The following is a 15,304-nucleotide window of genomic DNA, read 5'->3' as shown; positions in this document are numbered from 1 at the left end:
TGCTATTAAGGTGTCTGATTAAAGTGGTAAACTGTAAATTTACTTATGAATGTTAAATTCCCTTAATATAGTCTTATAGTTTAAGAAAAACGTTAAATTGCAAATTTAAAATTAAATTAATTTAAGACTTACCTTTAAAGCATTTTTAACTTTGAAGGTTAATAGTTTATATTAACTTAAAATCTTAAATTAATGATTTAATTATAATGAATATAGGGGATATTATAAAATTCAATAAAAAAATAATAATTGTTATATTAATTAAGTTTAACTTATTTCATTTTAAAATTAATGATCTAAATATTAAAGAAAGATATATTATACGAATATAGTAAAATATTACTAATAATGATGTCAATACTATAATTGTTAAAATTAAAATCTGACCTATTGATATAAGCATTTCAAATACTATAAGTTTACCTATAAATTCAATTAAAGGTGGTATTCCGCCTAAAGATAATACTAAAATTCAAATTGAAATCCTAACTTCAGGGGTAAATTCATTAATAATAATTTGGTTAATATAATTAATGTTTAATTTTTTTATAAAAAAAAATAAATTAGATAGAATTAATGAATAAATTATAAAATAAATTACTCAAATAGAATTATTTATTGAAGAAATAGATATAAAGCCTAAATTGAAAATGGATGAATAAGCTATAATTTTTCGAATAGATGATTGATTTAGTGCAAATAAAGAACCTACAATTAAAGATAAAATTACGTAAAAATTAGTATTTAAATTAATGTATCTCATTAAAGTCAATGGGGCAATTTTAATTAAAGTTAATAATATAAAATTCACTCAATATCTAAGTCCTTCAACTACTACTAATACTCAGTTATGAAATGGTGCTATACCTAATTTAATTAATACTCTAATTAAAACTAAATTGTTTCTATAATTAAAATATAATAATCTTATAACCAGCCCTAAAATTAAAATTGATGATCTTACCCCTTGCACAATAAAGTGTTTCATTATACATTCTGATGTAATTATATTATACCCTGATATTAAGGGGGTTAAGCATATTAAGCTGATTTCTATCCCTGATCAAATTATAAATCAATTATTTGAGCAAATTGATACTATAACCCCAACAATTATAGTATTTGCAAATAATAATTTATTTGAATTAATAAAAATTAAAAAGAAGAGAATTTTATCTCTATATTTAGGGTATGAACCTAATAGCTTTATTAGCTTATCTTTCTAAACTGTAAATTAGTGTATGATGCACATAAATTTTTGATATTTAAAGATAAGTTTAATTCTTAAATTTACAATAAAGGTAATTAAATTACATAATTTATTCTATCAAAATAATCCTTTATTCAGGCACTTTACTTTATATAGTGATAAAATAAAAATAGGGTATTATTTACTTTAAAGGATAATTTGATTGATTAATAAAATTAAGTTTAAATAACAATAATAATTAAAAATAAGAATTAATACTAATTGATTTTTAATATAATACAAATGATCAATTATTTGAAAAAGATTAATTAAATATATTACTTCTAAATTTGATTAAAACATTTATAAATAATTAATATTAAATATTATATTTTATAAATAAATCTACCCTCTATACTATATAAGAGGGTAGATTTAATTAATAATAAGTATTATATATATGTATATTAAATATATTATATATATATAAATAATTAATATTAAATATTATATTTTATAAATAAATCTACCCTCTATACTATATAAGAGGGTAGATTTAATTAATAATAAGTATTATATATATGTATATTAAATATATTATATATATATAAATAATTAATATTAAATATTATATTTTATAAATAAATCTACCCTCTATACTATATAAGAGGGTAGATTTAATTAATAATAAGTATTATATATATGTATATTAAATATATTATATATATATAAATAATTAATATTAAATATTATATTTTATAAATAAATCTACCCTCTATACTATATAAGAGGGTAGATTTAATTGATATTAAGTATAATATTTATATTTAATTTAAATTCTTAAATTAATTTAAACTATATTAAAATTAATAATATATAATTAATATTATTTCCTATTTTCTTTTAATTAATATTAAACTAAATTAATGATTTAATTTTATTAGTAATATCTAATTGAAAATTTAATAATTAAGAAATTTATATTAATCCCAACTTAATATTAAATTTCATATAATTATTAAATATATCAACCTTCTTTCTTTTTAGAGAAAGAAAGAAGGTTGATATATTTAATAATTATATGAAATTTAATATTAAGTTGGGATTAATATAAATTTCTTAATTATTTGATTAATTTTTTTCTTGGTCTTATTTTTATAACTTGTATTTATTTTTATTTCCTATTTTCTTTTATTGCCTTAATAAAGTTTGATTCTTTCTTTTTTATTAGTTTGTTAAATTGATTATATGAATAACTATTAAATTAATTTTTATTCAGTAATTAGTATTAATTTTAATTTTATTTTTGATTTAGATATTTAATTAGGTTTGGTTAAATTTGTGCCAGCATTCGCGGTTAGACAATTAATCCAAGTTAATATTTTAGGTTAAGTATTTTATTTGAATTTAATTTTTTTTTGCTTAGGTGGAATTTGTATTTAAATTAATTTCTATTTTTTTGTAATGCGAAATTTATTTTTTAAACTAGGATTAGATACCCTATTATTGTAAATTTAAATTTTATTCCTGAATAGTATTAGTTATGTTCTTTTAAACTCGAAGAATTTGGCGGTAAATTAATCTTACTAGAGGAACCTGTTTTTTAATTGATAAACCACGATTTTTTATACTTAAATTAAATTTGTATATCTCTATAATTTGGAGTGTGTTTTAAGATTTATTCTCTTTTACTTTTAAAGATTTATATTAGGTCAAGGTGCAGTTTTATTTAAGTAAACATGGGTTACTTTAATTATAAATTATTAGGATAATAATTTTTATAATTATTTTGAATAAGGATTTAGTAGTAATTTCGAATAAATATTCGTTTTGAATTTTGTTCTAATTTATGTACATATCGCCCGTCACTCTCAATAATATGGGATAAGTCGTAACAAAGTAGTTTTACCGGAAGGTGAAGCTAGAAAGTCAGATAGTAGCTTATATTAAAGCTTATTATTTACATTAATACAAAAATTTATTAATTTTATCTGATAATATTTTCTTATTTTTACTTATTTTTATTATAATATTATTTTATTTTTTTTTAGTAATATTATTAAAATAATTTTTATTTTTAACTGATTAGGTTTTTATTATTATTATTAATTCATTTTTAGTACCTTTTGTATCATGGTTGATTTAATATTTTATTTATAATTTTTTTCCCGAGAATTAGATATTTATTTTTATATTTTTTTTAATGTTTTATATTTATTTATAATTTAAAAATGGTAATTAAAAGTTAATCGTTCTTTTTATATCTGGTTACTTTAGAAATTAATTTAATTAAGGATTGATGGTTGATTTTTATTTAAAATTTGTTTTTCTTAAATTTCTTAGGATAAGCTAAGTTTTTATTTAAAATTTTTTTTTTATTCAATTTTACAGCTTTAATATTATGCATTTTTAGTTTTTAATATATTAATTTATTTAAATTTAATTTTTTTATATTTATTTTTTTATAAGGTTTATTTATTGAATAAAATTTTATTTAAAATACTGATTAAATTAGTATAATTTTAATTTATATTTTATGAACTCGACATATTTAATTTTCAACTGTTTATCAAAAACATTTCTTTTAGTAAAATTTTAAAAGTAAATTCTGCCCTATGATTATTTAAATGGCTGCAGTATTCTGACTGTGCAAAGGTAGCATAATAATTAGTCTTTTAATTGAAGGCTGGTATGAATGAATAGATGAGGGATTAATTTTATTTTTTTTAATTTTATAATTTGATTTTTAGGTAAAAAAGCCTAATTTTTTTTTTGGGACGATAAGACCCTATAGAACTTTAATTTTAATAAGTTTTATGTATTTTTTAGTAAATTTATCTTTTAATTTTATTAATTTTTTTTCTGGGGCGGAAGATAAATTTGACTTTATTTTTTTAATTCATTTAATTTATGTAATTTAGATCCAATAATGATTTTAAGATTAAGTTACCTTAGGGATAACAGCGTTATTTTAATGAGGAGTTCTTATCTATATTAAAGTTTGCGACCTCGATGTTGAATTAAGATTAGATTGAGGGGCAGGTTTTTCATTTCTAAGTCTGTTCGACTTTTAAATTCTTACATGATTTGAGTTCAAACCGGTGTAAGCCAGGTTGGTTTCTATCTAGAAATATTAAGATTTTTTTAGTACGAAAGGACCATTAAATCCAATTTATATTGTGTTGAAATAATGCTAGATTGGCAGATTTTAGTGCAATAAATTTAGAATTTATAAAAATGATTAATTCATATCTAGTAATTTTTTTTATTACATCTTTAATTTTAATTATTTTAGTAATAGTTTCTGTCGGTTTTTTCACTTTATTAGAACGCAAGGTTCTAAGTTATATACAGATTCGCAAAGGCCCAAATAAAGTAGGTTTTATGGGCTTACTACAACCTTTTAGAGATGGTATTAAGCTTTTTTTAAAGGAGCAGGTTTGACCAATTGATTCTAATTCATTAATTTATTATTTATGCCCTTTATTTAGTTTGATTCAATCTTTATTTATTTGGTGTTTATTTCCTTTTTATTGAAATTGTATTAGATTTGTTTTTGGTATGTTATTTTTTTTATGTTGTTCTAGACTTAGAATTTATGGTCTTATTATTTGTGGCTGATCTTCAAATAGAAGTTATTCTATGTTAGGATGTATTCGTAGAATTTCACAGGCTATTTCTTATGAGGTTTCACTATCTTTAATTATATTATGTTTTTTTTTAATAATTAATGGTTACAATTTTATTAATTTTTTTGTTTTTCAGATTAGTAGATGATTTTTTTTTTGTTCAGTTCCTATATTTTTATGCTGATTTTCTTGTTGTTTAGCTGAGAGAAATCGTACACCATTTGATTTTTCTGAGGGGGAAAGTGAATTAGTTTCTGGATTTAATATTGAGTATGGTTCTGGCGGATTTGCTTTATTATTTATTTCTGAATATGCTAGTATTATTTTTATTTCTAGTTTAACTGTTATTATTTTTTTTGGGGGTGATTTTTATAGATTTATTTTTTTTTATCAAGTTAATTTTTTTTGTTTTTTATTTATTTGAGTTCGTTGTTCTTTTCCTCGGTTTCGTTATGATAAACTTATATATTTAGCATGGAAGTGTTATCTTCCTATTTCTTTAAGTTTTATTATTTTTTTTGTTTTTATTAAGGTTTTAGTCTTTTATCATTTTTTTTTGTAAAGTTATTAAATTTCTCTTTCTTATATTTTCAAAATATAAACTTTATATAAGCTAAATAACTATTTAATAATTTTATCTCATATTTTTGAAATTAATGGGTCTCTAATAAAGTAAATAAAATATATAACTGTTAATATTATTCCTGTTTCTGTATAGGGTAGTTCTACAGGCCGTGCTCCAATTCATGTTAGAAGAATTACTGTTGAAGAAAATATTCAAAAGTTGATTTGATTAATTGGATAAAATTCAATTCCTTTAAATTTTATTTTTATGGAGAATGGTAAAATTATTAAAATTAAAATTGATAAAAACAATGCCATCACCCCTCCTAATTTATTAGGAATTGATCGTAGAATTGCATATGCAAATAAGAAGTATCATTCGGGTTGAATGTGAATTGGGGTTACCATAGGGTTTGCAGGAGTAAAATTATCTGGGTCTGATAATATGTAAGGTTCAGTTATATTTAAAATTAGAAGTATAGTGATGATAATTGAAAATCCTATTAAGTCTTTAATTGAGAAATATGGGTGAAATGGAATTTTATCAATGTTTGAGTTAATCCCAATTGGGTTATTTGAACCTGTTATATGAAGAAAAAATAGATGAATAATTGTTATTATTATAATAATAAATGGTAAAAGAAAATGAAGTCTAAAAAATCGTGATAGTGTTGCATTATCTACAGCGAATCCTCCTCAAATTCAGTTAACTAATATTCTTCCAATGTAAGGGAGCGCTGACAATAAATTTGTAATAACAGTTGCTCCTCAAAAAGATATCTGACCTCATGGTAAAACGTACCCTAAGAATGCTGTAGCTATTGTTAATAATATAATTATTACTCCTACTATTCATGTCTTAATAAATTTGTATGATCCATAATATATACCTCGTCCTGTATGTAAATATATGCAGATAAAAAATATTGATGCACCATTTGAATGGATTGTTCGCATTAATCAACCATAATTTACATCTCGAGTAATGTGATTTACTCTATTAAATGCTATTTCAATATTTGATGTATAATGTATTGATAATAAAATACCTGTAATTAGTTGAATAGTTAAGCATAAACCTAAAATTGATCCAAAATTTCATCATGATGATAAATTTAAAGGGGCTGGTAAATCAATTAATGAGTAATTAATAATTTTAATAATTGGGTTATTTTTTCGTATTGGCTTATTCATAAGTTTTTTTTCGTAAAGGTCCTTCGTGTAATTTGACAATTTTTGTTGTGGAAATTATAGTTAATAGTAAAAATATTACTATAATTATAGTAATGATTATTGATTTTTCATTGTATAATTTGATTATTGAAATTTTTTCTATTGGGTTATTTTCTGATAATTCTAGTTTATCTATTACTTGGTTTTCATTTATTATTTCGTCACTGATAATAATAAAAATAATTATTGTTAATGTTATATTTATATTTAATTTAAATTTTTCATTTGATGCAATTCTTCTTATATATATAAATAGAATCATTAATCCACCAATTATTATTAAAAATGTAATTATTATAAATCATGTTGTAATTATTATTTTATTTATTAACATACATATAAATAATGTTTGTACAATAAGTATTATTCCTATGGACATAGGGTTTTTTAATAAAATAAGTATTATTGGGATAATAATTATAATTTTTAATAGTGTAATTTTAATTACAGCAAATAGTTTATTAAAATATTAATTTTGGAGATTAAAGATGTAAATTCTACTTTGCTGATGTTTTAAAGATAGAAATCTAAATTTAGTTTACAAGACTAATATTTTATATTAAATTATTAAAACTAATGAATTTTTTATTTTTTTTATTTATGTTTGTATTTAGTTTAATTTCTATAATCTATATTCGTAATCATATTCTTTTATGTTTATTAAGATTGGAATTTTTAGTTTTATCACTGCTTTGTATAATTATATTGATTTGTTTAATATCTAATTATACATTTTATCTTTATATTTATTTTATAACTTTTTATGTTTGTGAGGGTGTTTTAGGCTTAAGAATTTTAGTTTCTTTAATTCGAAGTCATGGAAATGATTATTTAAATTCTATTATATTATGATAAAATTTATTTTATTTGTTTTTTTTTTAACCCCCCTTTTATTTATTAATTATTGATTTTTAATTCAGTTTTTTTTTATTTTTTTAATATTGTTATTTTTAGTAAATAGTTGTTATGGGTTTTTTGGTTCAGTTAGTTATTTTTTTGGTATTGATAACATTTCTTATGGTTTAATTATTTTAAGAATTATAATTAGTAGTTTAATAATTTTATCTAGATCATCTATTTTTGGTTCATTAATATCTTCATTCTTTTTATTTTGTTGTTATCTATTAATAATTAGTTTAATTTTAATTTTTTGTGTTATAAAGATAATTATTATATATTTTTTTTTTGAGTTTAGACTTATTCCCCTTTTTTTAATTATTATAGGTTGAGGGTATCAGCCAGAACGTTTAATTTCAGGTTTATACTTGTTTTTTTATACTTTGTTAGCCTCTTTACCTTTATTATTAGTAATTATTTATTTATATATAAGTTTTGGTAGTATAAGTTTTGATTATAATTTTGGTGTCTCATTAAGTTTCATAATACATTTTATAATATTAATTGCTTTTATAGTTAAATTGCCATTGTATATATTTCATTTATGATTACCTAAAGCTCATGTTCAAGCTCCTGTAAGAGGTAGAATAATTTTAGCTGGCCTACTATTGAAAATTGGTGGTTATGGTATTCTTCGTTTTATATTTATTTATGAATATTTGTTTATTAATTTTAGATGATTTTGATATTCTTTATCATTAGTTGGTTCTTGTTTAGTTAGATTAGTATGTCTAATTCAAGGTGATGTAAAATGTTTAATTGCTTATTCTTCTATTGCTCATATATGTATATGTTTAATAGGAATGTTATCAATAACTAAATTTGGTTTAATTGGTTCTTATTTAATAATAATTGGTCATGGGCTTTGTTCGTCGGGTTTATTTTGTTTAGCTAATATTTCTTATGAACGTTTTTTGAGCCGTAGTTTTTTTATTAATAAGGGTTTAATATTATTTATACCTAGAATAAGAATAATGTGATTTATATTTTGTTCTTTTAATATAAGTTGCCCCCCTAGAATTAATTTTATTAGTGAAATTATAATTATAAATAGAATAATTATGTATTGATCTGGTTCATTAATTTTTATTATTTTTATATCTTTTTTTACTGCTTGTTTCAGATTTTATTTATTTAGTTTTACACAACATGGTAAATATCATAATTTGTATTGTTATAGTCTTGGCAATGTTCGTGAATACCTTCTTATAATTGTTCATTTAATACCATTATTTTTAATTATTTTATTTATAGATTGTATTTTTTGATAATTTAAGTAGTTTAAAAAAAATAAAGAGTTGTGGTTTCTTAGATGTATATTACCTTAAATTTTGTTAAAATTAAATGTTTACTTATATTGATTTTTGATTTTATTTATTTTTTCTGTTTTCTTATTTATTTCTTCTTTATATTTTATATATAATGGAATTTTTTTAATATTGGAGTGGAATATTATATTAATTAATTCTTTAAGAATTAATTATTTAATAATTTTTGATTGAGTATCTATTTCTTTTTCATCAGTTGTTATATTAATTTCTTCAATGGTTGTTTTTTACAGTTCTGATTATATAGGTTTTGGTTATTATAATAGAAATCGTTTTTTGTTTTTAGTTATTTTATTTGTTTTTAGTATAATTTTAATAATTATCAGACCTAATTTAATTAGAATTCTTTTAGGTTGAGATGGGTTAGGTCTTGTATCTTATTGTTTAGTTATTTACTATAATTCAATGAAAAGATATTTAGCTGGAATAATTACTTGTTTAACTAATCGAATTGGTGATATTGGTTTATTAATTTCTGCTTGTTGAATTATATCTTATGGGGGATGGCATTTTATGTATTACTTAGATTATTATAATGAATATATTTTTTATTTAATAACTATTTCTTGTTTTACAAAGAGAGCTCAAATTCCTTTTTCTTGTTGACTACCTGCTGCCATAGCAGCTCCAACACCTGTTTCTTCATTAGTTCATTCGTCTACTTTAGTTACAGCCGGAGTTTATTTATTAATTCGTTTTTATAATAGTTTCAATTTTAATAATTATATATTTTTATTTATTAGTTTGGTAACTATAACTTTTTCTTCTATTTGTGCAATTTATGAATTTGATTTAAAAAAAATTATTGCTTTATCTACTCTAAGTCAGTTAGGTTTAATGATAAGTTCTTTATTCTTAGGTCTTCTTGATTTATCATTTTTTCATTTATTAAGACATGCTATATTTAAATCTCTATTATTTCTTTGTTCAGGTATTTTTATTTTTTATATAAATGATAATCAAGATATTCGATTAATAGGATCAGTATGTATATTAATACCTTTTACAACTTCTTGTTTTAATATTGCTAATTTAACTTTATGTGGAATTCCATTTTTATCTGGGTTTTATTCTAAGGATATAATTATTGAATATATAGTAAGAAATCAATTAAACTACTTAGTTTTTGTAATTTTTTATTTTTCTCTAGGTTTAACCGCTTTTTATAGATTTCGTTTATTTTATTATTCAATGATTCATAATAATAAGTTTATTAGTATAAATTTTATTTATGATGAATATTTATATATAAAATTAAGAATTTTTATTCTAACTTTATTTTCGATTTTCACTGGGTGTATAATGCTTTGATTAATAAATTTTGATTTCTATTTTATTTTACTTCCAATAAAGCTTAGAATAGCTTCTTTACTATTAGTTTTAATAGGTATTTGATTAGGTATAGAATCTTGTAAATTTAATTATTATTTTAATATGTCTTATTACTTATTTAATGGAAATATGTGATTTATATCTAGATATTTAAATTTTTTATATAAAAATGTTTATTTATTTTCTGAAAATTCAAAATCTAATTCTTTAATATGAAGTGAATATTATGGTCCTATAGGTATTTCTTATTATTTACTAAATCTATCAAATTTTATTCAATTTTATTCTATAAATAATTTAAAGGTTTTTTTATTAACATTTTTAATCTGATTTATAATTTTAATTTGTTACTATAGCTTAATTAGAGCATGATATTGAAGATATTAAGGTGATTATATTTCTAGTAACAAACCATAGGAATTAAATTCCTTTTTTTTAATGAAAATAAAATGTTTTTTAAACTATATGGATAAGAGGTAAACGGAATTGAACCGCTTAAGAAATTAGTTAGCAGCTATTTCTTTAACTTAACCTCTTTTAGTTAGAAAAAATTCATTATTCTTATTAACAATAAGATGCCTCTAATTTTGGCTTTAACTAAAACATGGGAAATTTATTCCTAATTTTAGGTCGAAACTAAATGTAAATTTTTTACTTCTATGCTAAGATTAGCTTATTAAGCACCTTTTGAATGCAAATCAAATATTATAATTAAATATAATCCTATTTAGCTCAATTTAATATTCCATTATATCATTCATGGTATAAACCAATTATTAAAATTAAAGTGAATATAATTGAAGTTAATAGTCATGTTATTATATTTACATTATATATAGTTAAAATTATAGGTAAAATGATGATGATTTCAATGTCAAAAATTAAAAATAAAACAGCAATTAAGAAAAAATGAATGGAAAATGGTAATCGTTTATGAGAAATTGGATTAAACCCACATTCAAATGGAGTTGATTTTTGGTATTCAATAATACTTTTTTTACCAATTATAATAATTAATATTATAATAATTAATATAAGAATTATAGTAATAAAAAAAAAAATTATAGTTAAATTTATTACTCATTTTAATTAATAAACCTTCAAGTTGGAAGCCTGATATACTTTTTATAATAAATGAATTATCTACCTCATCAGTAAATTGAAATATATAAAAATAGTCAAACAACATCAACAAAATGTCAATATCAAGCTGATGCTTCAAATCCCACGTGGCGAGTTCTTGAAAAATGTAATTTTAATATTCGCAGTAATGATACAATAATAAAAATTGTTCCAATAATTACATGAATTCCGTGAAATCCTGTTCTTATAAAAAATGTGCTACCATAAATTGAATCAGAAATACAGAAAGGAGATTCAATATATTCATATGTTTGTAAAGCAGTAAAATATATTCCTATAATTACTGTAACAATTATTCTTTGAACTACTTGTGTATAATTTTTATTAATTAATGCATTATGAGCTCATGTTATTGTAACACCAGAATATAATAAAATTATAGTATTTAATAAAGGAATATTTATAGGATTAAATGTTTTAATTCCAACTGGGGGTCACTGTGACCCAATTTCAATTGTTGGTGATAATCTTCTATGAAAAAATGATCAAAAAAATGAAGAAAAAAATAATACTTCAGATACAATGAATAATACTATCCCTCATTTTATTCTTAATGAAACTTTTTTGGTATGTAATCCTTGAAATGTGGCTTCTCGTGTTACATCACGTCATCATTGGATTATTGTTAAAATTACAATAATAAATCCTAGGATAAATAATATTATATTAAATTTGTGGAATCATATTACTATTCCTGAAGTAATAGTTATGACTCCAATTGATCCAATAATAGGTCATGGACTATTATCAACTAAATGAAATGGGTGGTTATTCATTTTAAATTTCTCTAGAATATAGGTTTGTAAGTGTTATAAATACATATGATTGAATAATAGCTACTGCAAGTTCAAATGTTATTAAAATTATAAATATAATTATTAATACTAAAATTATATAAAAATTTGTTGCATTGTTTCCCAAAAGTGACATTAATAAATGCCCTGCAATTATATTTGCTGTTAATCGCACTGCTAATGAACCAGGTCGGATTAAATTTCTAATTGTTTCAATAAGAACTATAAATGGCATTAAAATTCCTGGTGTTCCAGTAGGCACTAAATGAATAAATATATGATTTGTCTTATTAATTCAACCATAAATTATAAGTGAAAGTCATAATGGTAGTGCCAATGATAAACAAAATAATAAATGAGAAGATGATGTAAAGATATAAGGAAGTAATCCTATTAAATTATTAAATAAAATTAAAATAAATAATCTTATTATGATTAATCTTGTTCCTTTTAATTTTATTAATGATTTATTTTCATTATGTAAAATACTAAGTAATGAATTGAATAATAATGAAATTTTATTGGGTATAAGTCAAAATTTTAATGGAATTAAAAACATAAAAATAAATGTTCTCATTCAATTTATTGAAGAATACCCTGTACATGGGTCAAATACAGAAAATAAATTAGCTATCATTTTCAATTATATTGAACAACTTTATATTCTTTTTTACTTGATGATATTAAATTAAAATTAAAGTATACTATGGCTATAATTAATATTAGTGTTATAATAAATATGAACATTAATGTTATTCATCATATAGGGGATATTTGTGGCAACGAAAACTATAATACATACTTCTTTAACTTGACAAATTAATATTTTAATTAAACTAAGTTTTCCATTAGAAGTATTCGTTAATATACTATAATTTGATTTAAGAGATCAACACTTACATTTAAGTTATCTAATGAATAAGAATTTAATCAATTAATAAATCTTTTAAGGTTAACTCTTTCAATTACAATAGGTATGAAACTATGATTAGATCCACAAATTTCTGAACATTGACCAAAAAATAACCCAGGTCGATTTATTAAAATTGATCCTTGATTAATCCGACCAGGCGATGCATCAATTTTAACACCAATAGATGGAATTGTTCATGAATGAATAACATCTGTTGATGTAACTAAAATACGAATTTGGATATTATAAGGCAATACAATTCGATTATCTGTATCTAATAATCGAAATTCACTTGATTCTAAATTAATAGTTGGCTTTATATATGAGTCAAATTCAATTTTCTTAAAATCTGAATATTCATAAGATCAATATCATTGGTGCCCAATTGCTTTAATTGTAATTAATGGGTTATTAATTTCTTCAATTATATATAAAATTCGCAATGAAGGTAAAGCAATAAAAATTAATAATACAGCTGGTAAAATAGTTCAAATTAGTTCAATTAATTGTCCTTCAAGTAAAAATCGATTAATATATTTGTTTATAAAAAGTATAACTATTATATATCTAACTACTGTAGTAATTATAATTAAAATTATTATAGTGTGATCATGAAATATAATTAGTTGTTCTATAATTGGGGATACTGCATCTTGAAAGGATAATATTTTTCAATTACAAATTTCTAGAAAAATAATTATATTTATATATGAATCTTAAATTCATTGCACTAATCTGCCATACTAGAAATTAGTTAATATAGGTAATTCTCTATATGAATGTTCCTCTGGGGGTAATTTTTGTAATCATTCAATTGAATTTGCATTGTTATTTGATGAAATAACTATTCGTTTTGAAATTATTCTTTCTCAAATAATAAACATTATAATTATGATTCTGATTAATGAAATCAATCTACCTAATGATGAGACTAAATTTCATGTTAAATAAGTGTCAGGGTAATCTGAGTAACGTCGAGGCAATCCTCTTAAGCCTAAGAAATGTTGAGGGAAAAATGTTAAGTTGACTCCAATAAATATAGTAAAAAATTGAATTTTTAATCATTTTGGGTTTATAGTTATACCAGTAAATAATGGGTATCATTGAATGAACCCTGCTATAATTGCAAATACTGCTCCTATAGATAAGACATAATGGAAGTGAGCAACTACATAGTAAGTGTCATGTAAAATAACATCGATAGAAGAATTAGATAATACAATACCTGTTAGACCCCCTATTGTAAATAAAAAAACAAATCCAGCTGATCATATTATTGAAATTGATATATCATTTGATATACCATGTATTGTTGCTAATCATCTAAAAATTTTAATACCTGTAGGTACTGCAATAATTATAGTTGCGGAAGTAAAATAAGCACGGGTATCCACATCTATTCCAACAGTAAATATATGATGAGCTCATACTACAAATCCTAATAAACCAATTGACATTATAGCGTATACTATACCAATATATCCAAATGATTCATTTTTTCCTCTTTCCTGAGTAATAATATGTGAAATTAATCCAAATCCTGGTAAAATTAAAATATAAACTTCAGGATGACCAAAAAATCAAAATAAATGTTGATATAAAATTGGGTCCCCACCACCTGAGGGGTCAAAAAATGATGTATTAATATTTCGGTCAGTTAATAATATAGTAATTGCCCCTGCTAATACAGGTAATGATAATAAAAGTAAAATCGCAGTAATTAAAACTGATCAAACAAATAAAGGTGTTCGGTCAAAATTTATTCCAATTGTTCGTATATTAATAACTGTGGTAATAAAATTTACGGCCCCTAAAATTGAAGAAATACCTGCCAGATGTAATGAGAAAATTGCCAAATCAACTCTTGGTCCTGAATGAGCTACATTTGATGAAAGAGGGGGGTATACAGTTCAACCTGTACCAACCCCTATTTCAACTATTGATCTTACTATTAATAAGGATAATGAAGGGGGTAATAATCAAAATCTTATATTATTTATTCGTGGAAATGCTATGTCAGGTGCACCAATTATTAATGGAAGAAGTCAATTTCCGAATCCTCCAATTATAATAGGTATAACCATGAAAAAAATTATAATAAAGGCATGAGAAGTGACAATTACATTATATAATTGATCATTTATTAGAAATGGTCCAGGTTGAGCTAGTTCAATTCGAATAATTATTCTTAATATTATTCCAACTATTCCAGATCAAATCCCAAATAAAAAGTATAGAGTTCCAATGTCCTTATGATTTGTAGAAAATAATCATTTATTCAT

General features: G+C 21.6%; 13 protein-coding genes across 13 annotated transcripts, besides 37 other annotated features; 4 read left to right on the top strand and 9 right to left on the bottom strand. All coding sequences in view use genetic code 5, as the record gives it.

Moving 5' to 3' along the window:
• Positions 1–4: 4 nt before the first annotated feature.
• Positions 5–68, top strand: a tRNA (tRNA-Tyr).
• Position 69: 1 nt separating this feature from the next.
• Positions 70–130, top strand: a tRNA (tRNA-Cys).
• Positions 123–186, bottom strand: a tRNA (tRNA-Trp).
• Positions 185–1,156, bottom strand: ND2 (NADH dehydrogenase subunit 2). Its single transcript has one exon. The coding sequence runs from the start codon at positions 1,154–1,156 to the stop codon at positions 185–187; it is 972 nt and encodes a 323-aa protein (YP_214939.1).
• Positions 1,157–1,224, bottom strand: a tRNA (tRNA-Met).
• A 4-nt stretch (positions 1,225–1,228) lies between these two features.
• Positions 1,229–1,296, top strand: a tRNA (tRNA-Gln).
• Positions 1,294–1,358, bottom strand: a tRNA (tRNA-Ile).
• A 195-nt stretch (positions 1,359–1,553) lies between these two features.
• Positions 1,554–1,993: a tandem repeat.
• Positions 1,590–1,603: an inverted repeat.
• Positions 1,614–1,627: an inverted repeat.
• Positions 1,711–1,724: an inverted repeat.
• Positions 1,735–1,748: an inverted repeat.
• Positions 1,832–1,845: an inverted repeat.
• Positions 1,856–1,869: an inverted repeat.
• Positions 1,953–1,966: an inverted repeat.
• Positions 1,977–1,990: an inverted repeat.
• Positions 1,994–2,075: 82 nt separating the features above from the next.
• Positions 2,076–2,095: a direct repeat.
• A 58-nt stretch (positions 2,096–2,153) lies between these two features.
• Positions 2,154–2,232: an inverted repeat.
• A 6-nt stretch (positions 2,233–2,238) lies between these two features.
• Positions 2,239–2,317: an inverted repeat.
• A 46-nt stretch (positions 2,318–2,363) lies between these two features.
• Positions 2,364–2,383: a direct repeat.
• Positions 2,384–2,391: 8 nt separating this feature from the next.
• Positions 2,392–3,119, top strand: an rRNA (s-rRNA).
• Positions 3,120–3,184, top strand: a tRNA (tRNA-Val).
• Positions 3,185–4,385, top strand: an rRNA (l-rRNA).
• Positions 4,382–4,447, top strand: a tRNA (tRNA-Leu).
• Positions 4,448–5,380, top strand: ND1 (NADH dehydrogenase subunit 1). The gene has a single exon. The coding sequence runs from the start codon at positions 4,448–4,450 to the stop codon at positions 5,378–5,380; it is 933 nt and encodes a 310-aa protein (YP_214938.1).
• Positions 5,380–5,441, bottom strand: a tRNA (tRNA-Ser).
• Positions 5,440–6,576, bottom strand: CYTB (cytochrome b). The gene has a single exon. It carries the CDS (start codon positions 6,574–6,576, stop codon positions 5,440–5,442), a length of 1,137 nt encoding a protein of 378 aa, YP_214937.1.
• Positions 6,569–7,060, bottom strand: ND6 (NADH dehydrogenase subunit 6). The gene has a single exon. It carries the CDS (start codon positions 7,058–7,060, stop codon positions 6,569–6,571), a length of 492 nt encoding a protein of 163 aa, YP_214936.1.
• A 2-nt stretch (positions 7,061–7,062) lies between these two features.
• Positions 7,063–7,124, top strand: a tRNA (tRNA-Pro).
• Positions 7,125–7,189, bottom strand: a tRNA (tRNA-Thr).
• Positions 7,190–7,191: 2 nt separating this feature from the next.
• On the top strand, positions 7,192–7,470 carry ND4L (NADH dehydrogenase subunit 4L). The gene has a single exon. It carries the CDS (start codon positions 7,192–7,194, stop codon positions 7,468–7,470), a length of 279 nt encoding a protein of 92 aa, YP_214935.1.
• ND4 (NADH dehydrogenase subunit 4) lies at positions 7,464–8,783 on the top strand. The gene has a single exon. The coding sequence runs from the start codon at positions 7,464–7,466 to the stop codon at positions 8,781–8,783; it is 1,320 nt and encodes a 439-aa protein (YP_214934.1).
• Positions 8,783–8,843, top strand: a tRNA (tRNA-His).
• ND5 (NADH dehydrogenase subunit 5) lies at positions 8,841–10,518 on the top strand. Its single transcript has one exon. A coding segment is annotated over exon 1 (1,678 nt).
• Positions 10,519–10,581, top strand: a tRNA (tRNA-Phe).
• Positions 10,581–10,643, bottom strand: a tRNA (tRNA-Glu).
• Positions 10,643–10,709, bottom strand: a tRNA (tRNA-Ser).
• Positions 10,709–10,773, bottom strand: a tRNA (tRNA-Asn).
• Positions 10,774–10,835, bottom strand: a tRNA (tRNA-Arg).
• Positions 10,836–10,897, bottom strand: a tRNA (tRNA-Ala).
• On the bottom strand, positions 10,896–11,249 carry ND3 (NADH dehydrogenase subunit 3). Its single transcript has one exon. It carries the CDS (start codon positions 11,247–11,249, stop codon positions 10,896–10,898), a length of 354 nt encoding a protein of 117 aa, YP_214932.1.
• Positions 11,250–11,312, bottom strand: a tRNA (tRNA-Gly).
• Positions 11,312–12,091, bottom strand: COX3 (cytochrome c oxidase subunit III). Its single transcript has one exon. The coding sequence runs from the start codon at positions 12,089–12,091 to the stop codon at positions 11,312–11,314; it is 780 nt and encodes a 259-aa protein (YP_214931.1).
• A 1-nt stretch (position 12,092) lies between these two features.
• ATP6 (ATP synthase F0 subunit 6) lies at positions 12,093–12,746 on the bottom strand. The gene has a single exon. The coding sequence runs from the start codon at positions 12,744–12,746 to the stop codon at positions 12,093–12,095; it is 654 nt and encodes a 217-aa protein (YP_214930.1).
• ATP8 (ATP synthase F0 subunit 8) lies at positions 12,740–12,892 on the bottom strand. The gene has a single exon. The coding sequence runs from the start codon at positions 12,890–12,892 to the stop codon at positions 12,740–12,742; it is 153 nt and encodes a 50-aa protein (YP_214929.1).
• Positions 12,893–12,955, bottom strand: a tRNA (tRNA-Asp).
• Positions 12,955–13,026, bottom strand: a tRNA (tRNA-Lys).
• Positions 13,027–13,705, bottom strand: COX2 (cytochrome c oxidase subunit II). The gene has a single exon. A coding segment is annotated over exon 1 (679 nt).
• Positions 13,706–13,770, bottom strand: a tRNA (tRNA-Leu).
• Positions 13,771–15,304, bottom strand: COX1 (cytochrome c oxidase subunit I). Its single transcript has one exon. A coding segment is annotated over exon 1 (1,534 nt).

Source organism: Homalodisca vitripennis, mitochondrion, assembly GCF_021130785.1.
Source record: "Homalodisca vitripennis mitochondrion, complete genome".
Lineage (NCBI taxonomy): Eukaryota > Metazoa > Arthropoda > Insecta > Hemiptera > Cicadellidae > Homalodisca > Homalodisca vitripennis.
Note: the sequence above shows the minus strand (reverse complement) of the source record. Positions and strands in the feature narration are given on the sequence as shown.